The sequence below is a fragment of the Schistocerca nitens genome, chromosome 2 (assembly GCF_023898315.1).
Source record: "Schistocerca nitens isolate TAMUIC-IGC-003100 chromosome 2, iqSchNite1.1, whole genome shotgun sequence".
Lineage (NCBI taxonomy): Eukaryota > Metazoa > Arthropoda > Insecta > Orthoptera > Acrididae > Schistocerca > Schistocerca nitens.
The window spans coordinates 104,598,154-104,618,492 of NC_064615.1; the positions used below are offsets into that span (position 1 = coordinate 104,598,154).

Sequence of the window (20,339 nt, forward strand, 5' to 3'; positions counted from 1 at the left end):
TGCATAAAGTGTAAAAACGAGCGATGTCTACGTCATGTACTTTGAAAGAGAGGACATGTCAACAACGTTTGTATACTGGCGTCTTGTGGTTAATGATACAGCTGTGCCGGAACTTTATTTGCGTTTCGCCGGAGAAGATTAATCAGCGGAACTGTCTGTATCCTGCTCTCATCATCGTAACCCGCTGACATCGTGCTGTCTAACGCAACGCTTCGTATGCAACAAAAAGTTAAGGGATTTCGCCGAACGCTGTCCCCTGACCTAGAAACTTTCTTTCTCTATTAAAAGTATAAGAATTACAGACTCTATTTAATTAAATTATTTGTTTAGTTTGTTTGCTTTCTGCTAACGAAAATAAAATTACAATCAGTGAATTAAAAGTTGCCTGTTAGTAATTGTTGAAACACCAGTAAATATAAACTTCTTCCTCTCATTAGGACTAATTCTCCTTGCATGTCAAAATTATTGTAGTTATTTTATGTAGTTTTTAGTATTGTTATGAGACTAGATATATGACAGTGACTATAAGAGTATTTTGTCGCGAAATATAGCTTCGCGCGAAAATTACGGCGACCACCATAAATGCTTGCGTTCTGACCAATAACGTAAAAACTGCTATTCCCCTATTGGTGCTTTTCCTGACGTGAGCGGGAATTATAAATGTCAGCTGTCAAATCACGTAGTGACTGTTTACCCAGTAATAAAAGTTTTTGATATTGTATTGCTACGAGTCGTAGTATTAAGAGACACTGGTTATACACAAAAGTGGGTAGATGTATGGTGAAACCCCCAGTGTTCATGCGGTTGTTAACAGTATTGTGTGTGATTCACGAAATTTTGTCATTGTTTCTAATTCCTTTTAGATATTGTCTTAGATGTCTTTGAAGTTTCAGAGAATATATACACAATTTTGTCGGTTCAGGTTAATTTCAGGGCAGTTTCTCGTGAATGTTAGAGTTTTCAGTTCATAAACAAAAGTGACCAATTGAGAAGTATAACAAAGAGTGTGGTTTTCCAACTAGAATTTTGGATGACTTCACAGTTCAGATTTTGATAATTATTGTTCCTGGTGGTTGAGGTCATCACATGCTCATCTTGTTTTACCAATACTTACGTTTATTTAGAACTTCTGCGTTCCTATTATGCTGCTTCATGCAACCCTGCCGTTACTGTGCGATTGAGCGGGATTCTTTGTATGAATCAGTATTCAGTGACTTTCTGCTTCCTCAACAGGCCGACATAAGCGGACCGGCCGGCCATACCGGAGGAGTTTTGTGATAGGATAGGCGTGGTACATTGCCATATTATTCTATGTTGTGGCCGAATGGGAAAGTTCTTCTTGGCTCGTTATGAAAAGTAATGCCTCCGAACGTTTTATTCCCTTCTCAATGTCGGTTGAGTTATTACATGTCGTTGATGTTACTCGGTCGGCTTTCCCGCTTCACTGACGCAAGTTGGAAGCCTCTGCTGCTAGAGGGCTCCAAATTGTAGAGCGTGTAATATGAAGGTTTGTAACGTAAGTATGTCGGTCCGACACCTTGGGTTCACTGTCATCGATCATTCTCCAATACTATCCCGACTTCGCCGCATCCTATTTTCATCTGTTTCCAAAACTTAAAGAACACCTTCGAGGACTCAACTTGGATAGCATAGAAGTGGTCCAAACTGTGGTGAGGATGTCAAACATTCTACAGCGACGGTATCGACAAACTGGTCTCTCGTCGGGATAAATGTGTTCGTCGCCAGTGTGACTATGTTGAGAAATAAATATGTAGACATGAAGAATAAAGAGTGTTAACAAAGTGTGTTTTATTTTAAGAAAAATTTTAAGAGTTTTCCCACAAAAAATGTCGGAGCCATTACTTTTCAGCACGCTCTCGCACATCGAGTGCATTTCCTGCAGGTCCGTGTGCGAACTTGGTGAAACGCCTTGAGAAGGAAGTTAGCTTGAGTGGATTAAGTCTCACGCACGTCATCGAAGGCTATGAATCCATTACTCCAGGACAGTCATTGAGGAAAATAATTAGGTGAAATCTTACGTTAAACATGTTACTGTCATTGCTTCGGATCTCAGCCAAAAACTGGCACTGAAAATTTTTCTGCTTGCTACGGCTAATATCTTACCTTGTGTCCATGTATATTATTTAAATGTTGTTGTGAGTGATGATCTTTTGCCTATATTTGCTGGATAGGGCTAATGTTTGTTGGGGGCCTTTAATAATCGCTGATTTCATTTTTTCTTAAGTTGTTGTGACTCAAGGAGTGCCGAAGCAGAATATAGTTTTAGCGGCACTTAGCCACGACTACTTTCTATTCATATTCCGCTGTGATGTTTTAAATGTTTTCAGATTTATCGATATATTAAGCCTTGTGTTGTTTAAGCAAGTATAAATGGCTTCTCCGTCTTGTTTCTGTAGACAATCATTACTAGTTGTCTAAACTGGTGTTTTAGCGATTTAAATCCTTCTTCTCTTTCCGTTATAGTTCTGCATCATTTCTTATTCTGAATAATGTAAAGATTTTTACTACTATTCCAAGGCGCCAGCTGGCTTGTTAAGAAGCAACGCATTATCGTGTTGCCTGGTTACATGTTTCTCTCAACGCCTGTGACCTAATTATTTCAGAGATCTGTCTGTTTTCCTCAAGCATTAACGGAATTATATTTCTTTACTTGTGCTGAAGTTAGAGTTAAGACTATTTGATGAATTCAACTAGTTTCTCCAAGGCCTTCATTGCTTATTAATTACACAAATATTGTCTAACAAATGAAGTGACTAAATGTTGTTCTGTTCATTCAATGAAGGAAATCATTGTTTTTTTCAAACTCAAGTTGGTAAATTTTGTTATTTTGAAGAAGCCAAGGTAATGTCGGTTAATAAAATATTTTTAGAAATATCCTGTATAAGAATTGTGCTCATTCCTGGTCTAACATCCTACCACTCTGGGCTACCTGCCTGCTACTTATCAATTACTTTCGTCTCAGTGGAACATTGGCGACTAGGCCCAGTTCACGCGAGCTTCACTTAAAATATGTAAATCACAAATTTGATCCACCGTCGTAGGCATTCGGCAGTGCAACACTCTTAAAGTTTATAGCTTTCGAGGTACAATCAGAAAGTGTTATTTTGTTGAAACCTGACATTTTGAGACCGTGGCTGTGTACAAAATATAGGCTCTTTTTTTCAAAGACGGTAACAGCAGATAGTATTGATAATGCTCTTTATTTACATAAATAGCACCGTAACCAGTTTAGAATCGGCAGTTTCATCTTCAGACGGCTTTTCACATCAAGATGGACATTTGCTGAAGCTTCCTTCTCATTATTTTCCCTTGAGGTGAAAAATTTTTGGGATGCTAGGACCCTGCGGTAAAAAAAGATGTTAGAAACGACCTTCTTAAACGTAGCTATCCTTCATAACGATCGAGCCCAATATAAACAAATATTTAAGACAGAATAATTTTATCTATATTTTACTTACGTCGAAAATCTCGCTGAATTTTATTTGAAAGTTGTTAGCTTGTATTCACAAAATACTACAGAGTATATGCAGGAATTATACGATCCGTAAGTAGCCACGTTGCATGAAGTACACAAATACAACGGTGCCAAAGAAAGTCTTTCTCAGAGACAGTACGATATATATACATCGCTTTCACAGTAGAAAATTTACAAAAAATAAACGTTACATTGATTCATAAAATTTCGGGCGTGCACCCGCATAAATTCGACTAATTCTTCTAATATTTCGGCTGAATACCGTCCAGCAATCTTCAGAGTGAGCCAAGGTTACTGACGCCCCAGCAGTTGCTCCGTCCTTTTAAGCCCGTCGAACGCACCACTGCGCATGTGGCCACAGATACACAAGACGCCAGACCACAAGGATCAGTCTTTGCACCGCGAAAATATGAAGATGCACAAACGTTACATTGTATGCGTTTAAGATTCAATGAACATTAATTACAACTAATGTCAACAGGTGTAGCAACCAGTTTGTTAGGAAATGTTACTTAAATGATATTATGTAAATACACAGGGAACAAAATAAGTCTTGAGAAATAAATAAATATTACGACAACTGAAATTATATTGATATACGATGGCCAGCTAAAAGTTTCAATTAATTTAAAAGGTCTGTTATTGTGTGACTGAACAGACTTCTGTCATTAGTGTGGTGCTTAAAAATGGCTCTGAGCACTATGGGACTTAACATCTGAGGTCATCAGTCCCCTAGAACTACTTAAACGTAACTAACCTAAGGACATCACACACATCCATGCCCGAGGCACGATTCGAACCTGCGACCGTAGCAGTCGCGCGGTTCCGAACTGAAGCGCCTAGAACCGCTTGGCCACCATGGCCGGCTGTGGTGCTTATATTGGGTTACTAACTGCATATTGTTTCTCTTCGAGTGCTCAGTCTTAAATATTATTTGAATTGTATTCTATCGTTATGAAGGAGAGTCACGTTTAAATAAGTTGTTTCTAACATCGTTTTTTACCATAGAGCATCGCCATCCCAAGAATCTTTCACCATAAGGGGGAATAAAGAGCCAAAAACTTAAGTAAACTGCAACAAATGTCCAGCTTGATGTGAATAGCCATCTGAAAATGAATCTGTCTGTTCTAAAACGGTTACGACGCTGTTACGTAAATAAACAGCGTTATTAGTACTGGTTGGTTGCTGTCTTACGTTAGCTCGTAGTGTTTTAGTGACGAATCTTCTTCTGAGAGTGTGAAAATTACCAATGGTATTCCACTGGGTTCAATGTTCGAACCACGCCCTTTCTTCCTGTATGTAACCGACTTTCCACAGCCGGCCGTGGTGGCCGCGCGGTTGTAGGCGCTACAGTCTGGAACCGTGTGACCTGTACGGTCGCAGGTTCGAATCCTGCCTCGGGCATGGATGTGTGTGATGTCCTTAGGTTAGTTGGGTTTAAGTAGTTCTAAGTTCTAGGGGACTGATGACCTTAGAAGTTAAGTCCCATAGTGCTCAGAGCCATTTTAAGCATCTGACTTTCCACATTAAGCACAAAAAGGCAGTAATAGTGTTCTTTGCTGATGATGCAACATCATGATCAATCTCAATAGAGGAGCAACACCAGAAGGAACCATAAAAGTAAATATGAAGCGAGACTTTACTGCCATATAGCCCAGTATTGATGAAAAGCTGTCGAGTTTCTAGGCGGAATGAAAAGTTTAGATACTGAAACCCTTTCTTCGAGTATCATAATCGTCATCTTCTGGTGAAGTAGCGAGATATTGCAGCTGTCACAGTATTTATAATAGCGATGCTCCTCTTCCACGTGGCTGCGGGCGGTTGGGAACACTGCCGCCAGAGGGCTGGGGTGGCGATGGAGGAGGAGGAGGAGGAGGAGGAGATTAGTGTTTAACGTCCCGTCGACAACGAGGTCATTAGAGACGGAGCGCAAGCTCGGGTGAGGGAAGGATGGGGAAGGAAATCGGCCGTGCCCTTTCAAAGGAACCATCCCGGCATTTGCCTGAAGCGATTTAGGGAAATCACGGAAAACCTAAATCAGGATGGCCGGAGACGGGATTGAACCGTCGTCCTCCCGAATGCGAGTCCAGTGTGCTAACCACTGCGCCACCTCGCTCGGTGGTGGCGATGTGAGCACAGTGGTAGGGGTGGTAAGTGGACCCGAGGCTGCAGTCGACTCTCTGCACGGGCATTCTGGATACGTGTATATATGTCCGAAAGAACAGATACTATTTTAATACAGCAGCCGTATGAATTAAGACACACCAGGCTCGAACTCTTACGGGAATCGATGGAATGCCGCGAGTAATCAGGACAATGGGCAAGGGGCAGTACATTCGTAGTGTGTGGGTGCTAGGGTAGTCCGTGTGGTTGCGATGCCTAATGTGTCCGGATGGTTCAGTGGTCAGAGCATCTGCCTAGTAAGCAGGAGACACGTGTTCGAATCCCGGTCTGGCACAAATTCTAAACGTTCCCCATTCATTTCAATCAATGCCTACTCGCAGCCAATGTCTGTAATTCGTTTGTGTCTTAATTCTGGATACGTTTTGCTTGCTGTATGGTGCTGTGCGTGCTTTCGTCGTATTGCCACTGACGCGGTACGCCATGCCGAACTACGTTGCTAACCTTCGTTCTCATTACCAAGATTCTCGTGGATCCGTATTACTATGGAGTCCTCTGTATTGCTGTCCGAATAGCTGGTTGCTCGGCGAAGCAACTTCGTATTTTCAAAGGTGTGATCTTCGTTTACGCTACGCTCTTTGACTGCGGATTTTTCTGTACAGTCTCAGTCGTAAACCTGATGTTTTCCTCGCAACATTTCGAGATATAGCGCTGCGTTTGATCCATTTCTTGGCGGCCACATTCATTACTATTCCGTACAGCAGAGGTAGTCCATGTATTTTACCTACCGCCCACTTTTGCATCTCTGTTAGTAATAAAATTTTATAACTGCACACCGGTTCCAAAGTAATGGTAATTCATAACGTTGAGGATTAGCTTTACCGCATAAAATTTATGCACCAGATGGTTCAAATGGCTCTGAGCACTATGGGACTCAACTGCTGAGGTCATTAGTCCCCTAGAACTTAGAACTAGTTAAACCTAACTAACCTAAAGACATCACAAACATCCATGCCCGAGGCAGGATTCGAACCTGCGACCGTAGCGGTCTTGCGGTTCCAGACTGCAGCGCCTTTAACCGCACGGCCACTTCGGCCGGCTATGCACCAGAGTTACAGCAAGTTACAACCGATAGTAATAACTACTTATCAAATACCTTATGTCAAAATTTTTTAAAAAACTAATGAAAAAGTTTGTATGATACTTACTGACCGCCCACTTATGTGTACTAAGCACCAGGTTGACTATCACTGCTGTACGGTATATACTTGGTCCGCTAAGTTTCGGTGGACCTTTCGCAGATCCAAGGAACTCTCTTGTGTTGGGGATGTTTGGAAGACGGTTCTGACGTTGAATTTTCCTAACAGGGTCGGAAGTTTGGCTGACTGTGGCTATGTGCTATGTGGCTTCTTCCTAACGAACACATGTACGTCCACTGAAATGCAACATACCTAGAAAATCAGCAACTGAGTAAGCCACATTCCACACCCAAACACGGAACTTCTCTTGCGAGATCATTTGAAGCTCTTCACACAAGCAGAACAACTTCAATGACCGATGTCGATCAGTCGCTCTCTGCTCGATATGCTGAATGATCTTGAAACATCACCTCCACACCACAGTGTCTACGGCATGATTCCTACACCCATGAGCGCTCCCTCTTACCTCAGAATTACTCTTAGAATTTCCACCTCCGTTTCACGGGGCGCAAATTTGCCCCTTACACCGCGTGAGGGCCGTCGGCCGAATTCCCGATTTCACGAGCTCTAAAACAGCTCTTTGAAAATGTTTTACGTCGAGATCTTTCAGCAGCAAGCAGGTAATTTCATTGGTCATATTCTGCTCGTAATAACATTCCTTCTGGCGTCGCAAGGCCTTAGGCCACACTACTAGGCCGAGATCAGAACCCGTTTAGGACTTCAGAAAGTCTGGTCTATCTTCTCCACGATGGACAATAGCCTCCTTCCCCCAAGGTATCAGAAACTGCCTCTGTTCGAATGGCTCTAAGCGCTATGGGACTTAACATCTGAGGTCATCAGTCCCGTAGACTTACAAGGGAACCTCCCCATCGCACCCCCCTCAGATTTAGTTATAAGTTGGCACCGTGGATAGGCCTTGAAAAACGGAACACAGATCAATCGAGAAAACTGGAAGAAGTTGTGTGGAACTATGAAAAAAAAAATAAGCAAAATATACAAACTGAGTAGCCCATGGGCAAGATAGGCAACATTAAGGATAGTCTGAGCCCAGGAACGCCGTGGTCCCGTGGTTAGCGTGAGCAGCTGCGAAACAAGAGGTTCTTGGTTCAAGTCTTTCCTCAAGCGATAACTTTACTTTATTTATTTTCGCAAAGTTATGATCTGTCCGTTCGTTCATTGACGTCTCTGTTCACTGTAATAAGTTTAGTGACTGTTTTGCGACCGCACCGCAAAACCGAGCGATTAGTAAACGAAAGGACGTGCCTCTCCAATGGTAACCGAAAAAATTTGATCGCAAGGTCATAAGTCAACCGATTCCTCCACAGGAAAACACGTCTGATATATTCTATACGACACTGGTGACGGCATGTGCGTCACACGACAGGAATATGTTGTCGAATGGCGAATGGGTAAAAAGATTCTTCTACCTTCTCCGATTTAGGATTTCTTGTAGATGTGATAACACTCCCAAAAAAGTGATGAAAACATAACGGACAGACAGATAGTAATTGTCTGAAAATAAAAAATTAAAATTTTTCACTAGATTGCAGGCTTGAACAATGGACCTTTGGTTCCACAGCTGCTCACGCTAACCACGCGGCCACGGGTCTCCTGCGCTTACATATTCCTTAATGTTGTATATATTGTGCATGGACTAATCAGTTTGTATATTTTGCTTATTTTTTCGTAGTTCCACACAACTTCTTCCTGTTTTCTTGATTGATCTGTGTTCAGTTTTTCAAGGCCTATCCACTGTGCAACTTATAGCTAAATCTGAGGGGGGTGCGATGGGGAGGTTCCCTTGTTAGAACTACTTAAACCTAAGGACATGACACACATCCATGCCCGAGGCACGATTCGAACCTGCGACCGTAGCAGCAGCGCGGTTCCGGGCTCGAGCGCCTAGAACCGCTCGGCCACAGCGGCCGGCAACTGGCTCTGGCTTTCACGATAGCTCCCCATTGCGGTCAGGAAATATTGCGTCCGAACGTCGTCGAATTATTCGACTGCATCCCCCATTGAACCGTACACAGGTGACGTGTGACTGGAGGACGCAGGTTGGGCGCTCACCTGAGCACGGAGCAGACCTGCTCGTAGGCGTCCTCGAGGTGGAAGAGGCCGAGGTTCTGGCAGGCGATGCCCACGAGCAGCATGCCGACGAGCGCGGGCAGCCGCACCAGCGTCGCCAGCCAGCCGCCCACGTGCGCCGCCAGCGCCAGCACCGCCAGCTGGAACAGCTGGCCCCCTGCGACAGGCATAGCCACTCCTGTAGCTTACGAGGTGCACCTGTCTAGCGCAGCGCTTGTTGATCGATTTCACAGACTATAATACTAGTACGTCTAGTGGTTTTGGTGGCAATGTCGCTACTGGCAAAAGTTGGTCAATTTAATGAGGAACACTGATGACACACAAATACTTGATTAACACAGAGTAAAATTTTGTACATGGCTGCACGTTCGGAGACCGTGAATAGTTACAATTGAAAGAAAAACAGCCCCGGTCACTATTTTTAAAAAATTAACCTGGTTTCAACACTGCTAGGAGTGACTTCCTCAGAATTTAAAACAAAGAATGGTCTATATTCTATAACATGGCCGCAGAATAATGACTAAAAACGTATGACAGGGTATAAGTACGGAATCATCGTAAAAGACTGACAGTACTTATACACTCCTGGAAATTGAAATAAGAACACCGTGAATTCATTGTCCCAGGAAGGGGAAACTTTATTGACACATTCCTGGGGTCAGATACATCACATGATCACACTGACAGAACCACAGGCACATAGACACAGGCAACAGAGCATGCACAATGTCGGCACTAGTACAGTGTATATCCACCTTTCGCAGCAATGCAGGCTGCTATTCTCCCATGGAGACGATCGTAGAGATGCTGGATGTAGTCCTGTGGAACGGCTTGCCATGCGATTTCCACCTGGCGCCTCAGTTGGACCAGCGTTCGTGCTGGACGTGCAGACCGCGTGAGACGACGCTTCATCCAGTCCCAAGCATGCTCAATGGGGGACAGATCCGGAGATCTTGCTGGCCAGGGTAGTTGACTTACACCTTCTAGAGCACGTTGGGTGGCACGGGATACATGCGGACGTGCATTGTCCTGTTGGAACAGCAAGTTCCCTTGCCGGTCTAGGAATGGTAGAACGATGGGTTCGATGACGGTTTGGATGTACCGTGCACTATTCAGTGTCCCCTCGACGATCACCAGTGGTGTACGGCCAGTGTAGGAGATCGCTCCCCACACCATGGTGCCGGGTGTTGGCCCTGTGTGCCTCGGTCGTATGCAGTCCTGATTGTGGCGCTCACCTGCACGGCGCCAAACACGCATACGACCATCATTGGCACCAAGGCAGAAGCGACTCTCATCGCTGAAGACGACACGTCTCCATTCGTCCCTCTATTCACGCCTGTCGCGACACTACTGGAGGCGGGCTGCACGATGTTGGGGCGTGAGCGGAAGACGGCCTAACGGTGTGCGGGACCGTAGCCCAGCTTCATGGAGACGGTTGCGAATGGTCCTCGCCGATACCCCAGGAGCAACAGTGTCCCTAATTTGCTGGGAAGTGGCGGTGAGGTCCCCTACGGCACTGCGTAGGATCCTACGGTCTTGGCGTGCATCCGTGCGTCGCTGCGGTCCGGTCCCAGGTCGACGGGCACGTGCACCTTCCGCCGACCACTGGCGACAACATCGATGTACTGTGGAGACCTCACGCCCCACGTGTTGAGCAATTCGGCGGTACGTCCACCTGGCCTCCCGCATGCCCACTATACGCCCTCGCTCAAAGTCCGTCAACTGCACATACGGTTCACGTCCACGCTGTCGCGGCATGCTACCAGTGTTAAAGACTGCGATGGAGCTCCGTATGCCACGGCAAACTGGCTGACACTGACGGCGGCGGTGCACAAATGCTGCGCAGCTAGCGCCATTCGACGGCCAACACCGCGGTTCCTGGTGTGTCCGCTGTGCCGTGCGTGTGATCATTGCTTGTACAGCCCTCTCGCAGTGTCCGGAGCAAGTATGGTGGGTCTGACACACCGGTGTCAATGTGTTCTTTTTTCCATTTCCAGGAGTGTATGTCACTTATAAAATAATAAATATGCCAAAAGGGCATTAGCCACAAAGACATTTAAGATAAAGAAAACTGTGATGGCGAGCCACTAAGGGCTGCTCGTTACTTGCGTGGTGCAGGTTGCAAAACGGACTCATTTGCAACTTATACCCTATCATACGTTTTTAGTCATTATTCTGCGACCACGTTATAGAATATAGATCATTCCTTTTTTTAAATTCTGAGGAAGACAATCCCAGCAATGTTGAAACCAGGTTAATTTGTTAAAAATAGGGACCGAGGGCTGTTTTCCTTTCAATTGTTAATACAGAGTGTTTCAAAAACAAATACCTGATATTCGACGGTAATAATAACAAAACAAGGGAAGTGCCGGCAAGGAAATGTGTGTCTGAATGAGTGTCGCCTGGAGTCCTGAAAAATCGCCGTTAGATGTCAGTCAATCCGCCTTTTCAATTTGCAGTTAATCACAAGTAAGATGGCTTCCGTTCAACAGAAGGCGTTTTGTGTGCTGAAGTTTGCAAAGACTGAGTTAGTGCTCATATGGGGACTCAAGAACCCTCACTACATCACTGAGCACGAAAGAAAGTGACCTAAAGCGAATTTTTTGTGCTATTTCTAGTAAAAATGTGTATGGTCCCTTCTCTTTTGAGGAAAACACAGTGACTGGAATGAACTATCTTCAAATGCTGTAGAATTTGCTTTTTCCACAACTTCAGAAGGACTCTGATGACTTCATTTACTAACAGGATGGAGCTCCATCACACTGGCACGCGACAAACCAAGCGGAAATCATCGTACGTAACAAACAACTTATTGTTAACGAACCGTTTTTCCATCTTAAAAAAAATAATCAAATTATAAGTACCTTTAATTACAGAGCACTGATGATCCTTTACCTCAATAAAGCGAAACGCGTCTGGCGAAAAGAAAGAAAAAACATGCATTTTCTTGTAGTTGCAACGACAGAACGAAAATACCCTCCCTCAGGAATAGAAAGGCAGTTACAATATGGCCACACAAATGAAAAATTCAACGTACGGCAGTTTCTCAATAACACACTATCTGAATGCTTTCTAGGACCACAGGGCGCACAGGACAGAATACCTTCCGTAAAAGTAGATACATTACATGACATTTGTGACTAATGTAGCTACCGCCTAGATGTTCTTCATGCTGCTGTTGGTGAACACATAGAGCATTTGTAAGAGCACAGCTAAAGCTTTAGGTTTTATGAGTGTTTTTCAATGCATCGCATATTTGTAGTATGTTCTTATCAATAAATATGGAATTTTAAACTCAGGTCATTCTTTTTGAAACACCTTGTATGTGAACAGAATACAGCAGTATTACAATAGCCTGGAATAGTCTAGATGAGGCCTTTGTCCAGCTGTGGATGACAGTATGTTGCTGTTACTGACAATGATGATAATGATGATCAAGACAATGATGATGATGATGATGATGACGCAGCCTAAAAGTACATACGTAAAACAAAGATCAGGTAAAGATACAAGGTTAAAACGGTATGCAGAATTGGAAGTTGTAATGCTGCCATATGCATGTGAGGAGTATTGGACTGAAAGAAGAGATGAAATAAAATTACAGCATCTAAAAATACTGTTCCTGTGATCAGTTAACAGCTGCACAAGGCAAGAACACACTGTAAATGAGAGTATTAAAACAGGCTATACAAACGAGGCTGTCATATCAAACTCAAGAGTAGCTGCAGAATAACAAATGCCAGGATGAAGTGTCAGTCGAGTGTCTTATAAGACCTCCTTCCCAGGAATTATTTTTTTGTATGTGTACAAAAATTTCATGTATCGATAACGAGTCAGAGATTTCATGTATAAATGTTTCAGTAATAAAAGAAGGGACTACTCTCAAATTCCTTTTAGAGAGCAGCTAGGAGAAACCTGGCTGTTCAGTTTTGTCTTTCTTATTCCAGACGTCAGAATGCAAGCATCGTGAGCTGTAGTTATTAATGATTTCTAACATAAGGAACCGATTTTGAGTTAACAACGTGTTGTATATTTATTCGTCCACCAGATCACATATTTATGTGAATCTTTATTGTGTTACAAGTTCTACTTTTCAGCTTTTCTCGTGAGGGAGTGACAACAACTTCGATGTGGCACCGTTTCGCCTTTGGCGTGATTTCTTACTAATTTACACTGTTCAGCTTTGCTTATCGTATAATCTGAATCTGCAGTCATTCGCAGAATAAGTTCAAGATTTTTTTTACCACATACATGATAGAGTGGTTATCAAATCGCGATATGCAATTTACGTTTTCTAAAATTCCTCCTCCACTTTTTCGCCGCTTCCAACATCAATCTGAGACACTTACAGACTTCATTCCGGTAAAGATTTTTTGAAATATTTTAGTGCGCGGAGGTGGAAGGCAACTCACAGTCTGTACAGCTAAAGTTTGAGCCAGAAAAAGGATAGGTGTTGGTACAGGCAGTCTTGCCTAACCCGTGATCAATACAAAAAATGATAAAATAATCGAAAACTAGAGCTAAAACTGAGTCGTAATTACCATTCCCGCGATCCGCAACAACGGAAAGCTGAAGCAGATGCTGTCAAAAACCTATACTCTGTTGCCCAAAGCCCGATTGTAAGTTTTATTGGATTTGGCAGCTAGGATACTGCGCTGCGTTAGCTTGTCACTGTCGCTTCCTACTGTATTGCCATTCGGCTAGGCAAAGAAGTGTGCCTGGCAGTCCTCAAGTAAGAAACACTTTCTGAGCCCGAAAAATTCGTCTGTTTCAAGAAGCTAAGTAGCTTCACCCCTAATTAAAATTAAGAACAGATTTTTCACATCCTAAGAGACACTATATTAATCTGCACAGTACGTGAATTTGAGACTTAATACGTGTTTGATGTAGGAGACTGAGGTTATGAAGAAATTTCCTATCGCCACGGACAGCAGAGCGCTGTGGCTGCTGTCTCCAGACATATGACAATGTCGCAACTGTGGACCTTCAGCGTCAGGCATCAACTAATTTAAATTAGACTACGGTGTATTTTTACTCTTTATTACACCTTTTAGATCGGAACTTAAGAGAAAGTAAGCGATATTCTCACAAATCTTACCCAGTAAAGAACGTGAGCTTCCGGCTGTAAGTCTAACGAGGAGACCCAGCCCTGGATCTGCGATATTTCCAAACTGAGACAAAACCTTGATAGTGGCGCCCCCTCTCCCACTCGAGTGTTTGTGATAGGACGTCAAAATGTTAAAAAAGGTCGATTTTTCAAAAACTTGTTCGTTTTGTAGCACATATCTTTTTTAAGATTTTGATACATAAAACATATGTGGTCGAGGAAATGTAAGACATGTTATTTGGTCTTAAGTGTACCAAAGTGCAGTGCCACATACCTTCACACAGCATTCTTCTATACTTAGCGGTGGGAATTCAAACGAGTGTATTATGTAATGGAAGCTATCAGACCTATATTCAGGACAGTGGAAATTAAAATGTCCTGTCATGTCTCTCCTACTCCCAGTCGACCGGTTTGACATCCTACCCCCCCTAAAATAAAAACTCATAATTAATACTGGGTGGGATTATTAGTGACCGGGAGAGTAAGAATTCTTCTGAAAATTTGCAGTCTTTACTGCTTATTAGCTAATAACTTTCTCTTTTGTGTGACATAAAATTAAATATAGGAAACACAAAACCAGTAAAGACAAGAGACAAGCAAGGCAGTACGGTACGCATTTCTTCAATCCTTAGGTCCCACTATTTTTCTCTCTCTAATCTTGCTATAGCTTTACGGGGCGTGCTTTCCTTTCTGCGAAAGAATCTATTACCTAATTAAAGTTCGTCAAACGTTTTCCTACATGAAAAGTCAAAATGTCGTTGTCTGATACCGAAAAAGCTGTTAATACGAATGTTACACAAGACTGGTGTGTTTTCTTGATTTGATTGCGTCTGTTTTGTCACTGTCTGCTATATAAAACGAAATAGGTCCTTCTAATATTGCAGCAGTATCAAAACAAGCCAAATAAGCGCACTGCTTTGGCAGAAATGGTCATTATCTACCTCGTTTACATAAATAACACGAAAATATATAACGTGCCAATATCAGACGCTTATTAGGCCTACTACAAGCAAAAAGTTTTGTTAGGAACTAGTTTCACATTTCATTCATATGCTCCAGTTTCTCAAGTATGAGATCGAAAAGTAGTAGTGGTACGAAATTTTTAGATAAATTTGGAATCGTTATATTCTTCCATATAATTTGTGTGATGTTCCCATTTTTCCCCTTTCTCGTTCTAACAAACAATCTTGTAGTCACTAATTCTGTTGCTATTCCTGCCATTGTCAGAAGTTATTATCCTGTTAACTTCACTAACTCTTCCAGAATCACGGGTTCAGTTATTCTCCTGTTGGGCGTTATTACATTTTCCAACAACGCGCTTTCCGCGCCATTCCAAGAATAGAACTTAAGCGGCTGTTAAACGGCAGCTATACAACTGGCCCTTAGTAGTGTAGCGATATGGCAAAAAATTTCTGTCAAAATTTGATTTTCTTGGATACACCGAAAAGATAATATGCGATCCTTCTTACCTGTTATTTCTGTTAGTCCTTTAATTCGACTCTAGTAGTCTGAATCTATAGATTTCGCTAGTAATTATGAAAACGCTTATCATTCGCACACCCAATTAACCACATACACAAACAACGATTGGGATTCGCCGTTCGGGTTTATTCGGCTCAGTTTGTATAGCCCAGTCCCCTATTGTCTGTGGGAAAGTTTCTTATTTCTAGATGCGACGGGAGTCCCCGTGGCAGAGACATCACGTACACTATCCACGCATTTAAAAATCAACTTATGATTACTTCACAAATCAATCGAGAATGTATTGAAAAATGTTCAACAACCAACAGGGACTCGTTTCAAAATCGGTGTGTCCTTTTCTATTTTTTTTATGCCTGTAGAATCTGACGAGCAGCGGACATTTCTTTAAAACAGTACGACACAGTTCTAATTAGAAAAAATTGTCTTTAAAAATAAGATTGCCGAGCGCAGTCAAGTAATAAATTCTTGCAACGTTTCAAAAAGACTCCTTAGTAGCTGAATGTGTAACTCATCTGCAAAGTCATTGGTTCGATTCTCACTACGGCGATGTTTTAAAAAGTTATTTATAAATTACATTTTTATTAACAAATCTGAGTATTAACTAACAAATTTTGAATCATAATTTTTAATAAACATAAAATCTTTTATATTTTAATTATTAATGACAGAAAATGACTGTTCCAAATAACTTAAACAAATGTCAAATGTAAAGTAAAATACTTTTTAGTATTATTGATGTATGCAATTTTTTCACGCAACAATAAGGAATTTCACATGCATCAAATTTTAATTCATTTTCATGTGATTCGAAATAAAAAATAAAAAGACGTTATTTGTATTAAAATTGTGATTAAATAATCGTTAATTGACATTCCTGTTTGTTCATAAACGTCTGTCTCCATAGCTCAGTGGTCAGCGCGGCTGACTTTCATGGTGAGGATGCAGGTTCGATTCCCGGTGCTGCCACAGATACTTCCTCGGAGGGAGGACGGTATCGGGGTACACTCGGCCTCGTGATGCCGGTTGGGGAACTACTTGCCCGAGTGGTAGCAACTGCAGATCACGAAAACAGAACAGTCTGCAGGGGAGCATAGGGACCGCACGCCCCTCCGTACCATATCCAGTGACGCCATTGGTGGAGAATGAAACGACTGTCGGTTGGTACCTCTGGGCCCGCCACGGCCTGTATATGGAATTTACGTTTGCGTTTTACCACGGCTAACTCGTAGGGGGAAGTGCTGATGAAGAACTGATTTATGTTATTTTTCCAACAAGTATATTAATACACTACTGGCCATTAAAATCGCTCACAAAGAAAGAATGCAGATGATAAACGGGTGCCGGCCGAAGTGGCCGTGCGGTTAAAGGCGCTGCAGTCTGGAACCGCAAGACCGCTACGGTCGCAGGTTCGAATCCTGCCTCGGGCATGGATGTTTGTGATGTCCTTAGGTTAGTTAGGTTTAACTAGTTCTAAGTTCTAGGGGACTAATGACCTCAGCAGTTGAGTCCCATAGTGCTCAGAGCCATTTTGATAAACGGGTATTCATTGGACAAATATATTATACTAGAACTGACATGTGATTACATTTTCACGCAGTTGGGGTGCATAGATCCTGTGAAATAAGTACTCAGAACAACCACCTCTGGCCGTAATAACGGCCTTGATACGCCTGGGCATTGAGTCAAACAGAGATTGGATGGCGTGTACAGGTACAGCTGCTCATGCAGCTTCAACACGATACCACAGTTGATCAAGAGTAATGACTGGCGTTTTGTGACAAGCCAGTTGCTTTGCCACCATTGACCAGACGTTTTCAATTGGTGAGAGATCTGGAGAATGTGCTGGCCAGGGCAGCAGTCGAACAATTTCTGTTTCCAGAAAGGCCCGTACAGGACCTGCAACAGGCGGTCGTGCATTATCCTGGTGAAAGGTAGGGTTTCGCAGCGATCGACTGTTCAAAGTGCCGTCAATGCGAACAAGAGGTGACCGAGACGTGTAACCAATGGCACCCCATACCATCACGCCTGGTGATACGCCAGTATGGCGATGACGAATACACGCTTCCAATATGCGCTCACCGCGATGTCGCCAGACACGGATGCGACGATCATAATGCTGTAAACAGAACCTGGATTCATCTGGAAAAATGACGTTTTGCCATTCGTGCACCCAGGTTCGTCGTTGAGTACACCATCGCAGGCGCTCCTGTGATGCAGCGTCAAGGCTAACCGCAACCATGGTCTCCGAGCTGATAGTCTATGCTGCTGCAAACGTCGTCGAGCTGTTCGTGCAGATGGTTGTTGCCTTGCAAACGTCCCCATCTGTTGACTCAGGGATCGAGACATGGCTGCACGATCCGTTACAGCCACGCGGATAAGATGCCTGTCATCTCGACTGCTAGTGATACGAGGCCGTTGGGATCCAGCACAGCGTTCCGTATTACCCTCCTGAACCAACCGATTCCATATACTGCCAACAGTCATTGGATCTCGACCAACGCGAGCAGCAACGTCGCGATACGATAAACCGCAATCGCGATAGGCTACAATCCGACCTTTATCAAAGTCGGAAACGTGATGGTACGCATTTCTCCTCCTTATACGAGGTTCAAATGGCTCTGAGCACTATGGGACTCAACTGCTGAGGTCATAAGTCCCCTAGAACTTAGAACTACTTAAACCTAACTAACCTAAGGACAACAGACACATCCATGCCCAGGGCAGGATTCGAACCTGCGACCGCAGCGGTCGCGCGGTTCCAGACCCTTATACGAGGAATAACACAACGTTTCACCAGGCAACGCCGGTCAACTGCTGTTTGTGTATGAGAAATCGATTGGAAACTTTGCTCATGTCAGCACGTTGTAGGTGTCGCCACCGGCGCCAACCTTGTGTGAATGCTCTGAAAAGCTAATCATTTGCGTATCACAGCATCTTCTTCCTATCGGTTAAATTTCGGGTGTGTAGCTCGTCATCTTCGTGGTGTAGCAATCTTAGTGGCCAGTAGTGTAACTTACAAGTGTTTCAAAAAAAAAATGGTTCAAATGGCTCTGAGCACTATGGGACTTAACATCTATGGTCATCAGTCCCCTAGAACTTAGAACTACTTAAACCTAACTAACCTAAGGACAGCACACAACACCCAGCCATCACGAGGCAGAGAAAATCCCTGACCCCGCCGGGAATCGAACCCGGGAACCCGGGCGTGGGAAGCGAGAACGCTACCGCACGACCACGAGATGCGGGCGTTTCATACATACCCTAACAGCACTTGGAAATATTGTAATCTTGAAAAGTAATTTTTTTAATTTTTTTTGTGAGAACCGTGTCGTACTGCTTTTCGGAAATTGACGTCCGGTTACTCAACTTCGACTCCTGTATGAATAAAATCCAAGCGGTCCTGTACCTAAGCTTAGCTTGTGTGCAAGAGCACCTTGCTACAACAACTCTCTGTAGTGGCACACAGTATTACGCCTAATCGAGTAGCGGGTTACCTGGAGCGGCGTCGCGGCCTATGACGGTGAAGGCGACGGCCCAGCAGAGCAGCAGGATGATGGCGAGTGCGAGGAGTCGCGCCACCCACCGGTAGGAAGGGCACAGCGGCTGCGGGCAGAGGCGAGGCCAAAAGCCGGGCTGCCACGACGGCGGCGCCTCGGGCTGGTGGCAGCGGCGCAGCAGTGACAGCCACCACGACCTGCGGGCACGTCCGAGCGTGCGGCAGTGTCTCGACGAGGGGGACAACTCCACTGGCAGCAATGCAGGTCTCACAACCACGTGGTTGTCTCCAGAACTCTGCGGCTGAGTGTGAGCTAATCTGAAACTGCCTGTAAGGTTAAGACTTTGTGCCGAACCGCCAACTCTAAGCTGGGTTGTTGAAGATGAGGTACTGGTGGAAGTATAACGGTGAGGGAGGGTCGTAACTCATCTTGCATAGCTCCGCTGGTAGAGCATTTGTCCGCAAAAGATAAAGGTCCAGGTTCGAGTCCCAGCCCGTCGCACAGTTTTAATCTCTCTGGGAGTTTCAAGTGGATACTTGGTCGTTTTGTGCCTACATGTAACACTCCTCATGTAGACGGCTTACACACACACATGTAAATACACATATGCATGTACACACTCTTCCGCATCTACACGTAGACTCCACAAGCCACTGTACAGTGCGAGGCGGAGGGTACGTCGCACCAATATCATTAATCATGTTTCCTATTCCATTCACGTACTGAGCGAAGGGAAAATCACTGTATGTCTCTCTACCTGCCCTAGCCTCTCTTATCTTATTATTATAATACCTGCACGAGATGTAAATTGGTGGCAGAACTAGGACGCACAGTCTTCTTCGAATTCACGTTCAGTAAATATAGCCAACCAAATTTCGTGGGAACTACGTCGTCTTTTTTCCATTGATTCATATTAAGTTCCCTAAGTATCTCTGTTACAGTCTTGTATAGGCTGCAACGACCTATTACTATCCTGGCAGTAGCTCTCTGAATGCATTAGATTTCTGTTGTCATAATTACTTGATAAGAACTCCAAACACTTGAATAATACTCTAGAACCAGACGCACTAGCGTCTTGCATGCGATTTCAGAAATGGTTCAAATGGCTCTGAGCACTATGGGACTTAACTTATGTGGTCATCAGTCCCCTAGAACTTAGAACTACTTAAACCTAACTAACCTAAGGACATCACACACATCCATGCCCGAGGCAGGATTCGAATCTGCGACCGTAGCGGTCGCGCGGTTCCAGACTGTAGCGCCTACAACCGCTCGGCCACTCCGACCGGCTATGCGATTTCCTATACACAAACATCATATTTCCCAAAACCTCCCCCCCCTCCCCAAAA

The 20,339-nt window shown here is 43.8% G+C and overlaps 1 protein-coding gene and 1 non-coding gene across 2 annotated transcripts in view; one reads left to right on the plus strand and one right to left on the minus strand.

The window, feature by feature from the left end:
* Positions 1–20,339, minus strand: part of LOC126234859 (sodium/hydrogen exchanger 9B2-like) — a 178,182-nt gene that overhangs the window by 126,806 nt on the left and 31,037 nt on the right. Inside the window, exons 3-4 of the mRNA XM_049943600.1 lie at positions 18,988–19,187; positions 8,887–9,061 (exon numbers count right to left, since the gene is read on the minus strand). Of these exons, the coding sequence (XP_049799557.1) occupies positions 8,887–9,061; positions 18,988–19,187 (375 nt within the window). The remainder of the gene's footprint in view (positions 1–8,886; positions 9,062–18,987; positions 19,188–20,339) is intronic.
* Trnat-agu (transfer RNA threonine (anticodon AGU)) lies at positions 5,883–5,955 on the plus strand. Its single transcript has one exon. It is a non-coding gene; the product is annotated as a tRNA-Thr (tRNA).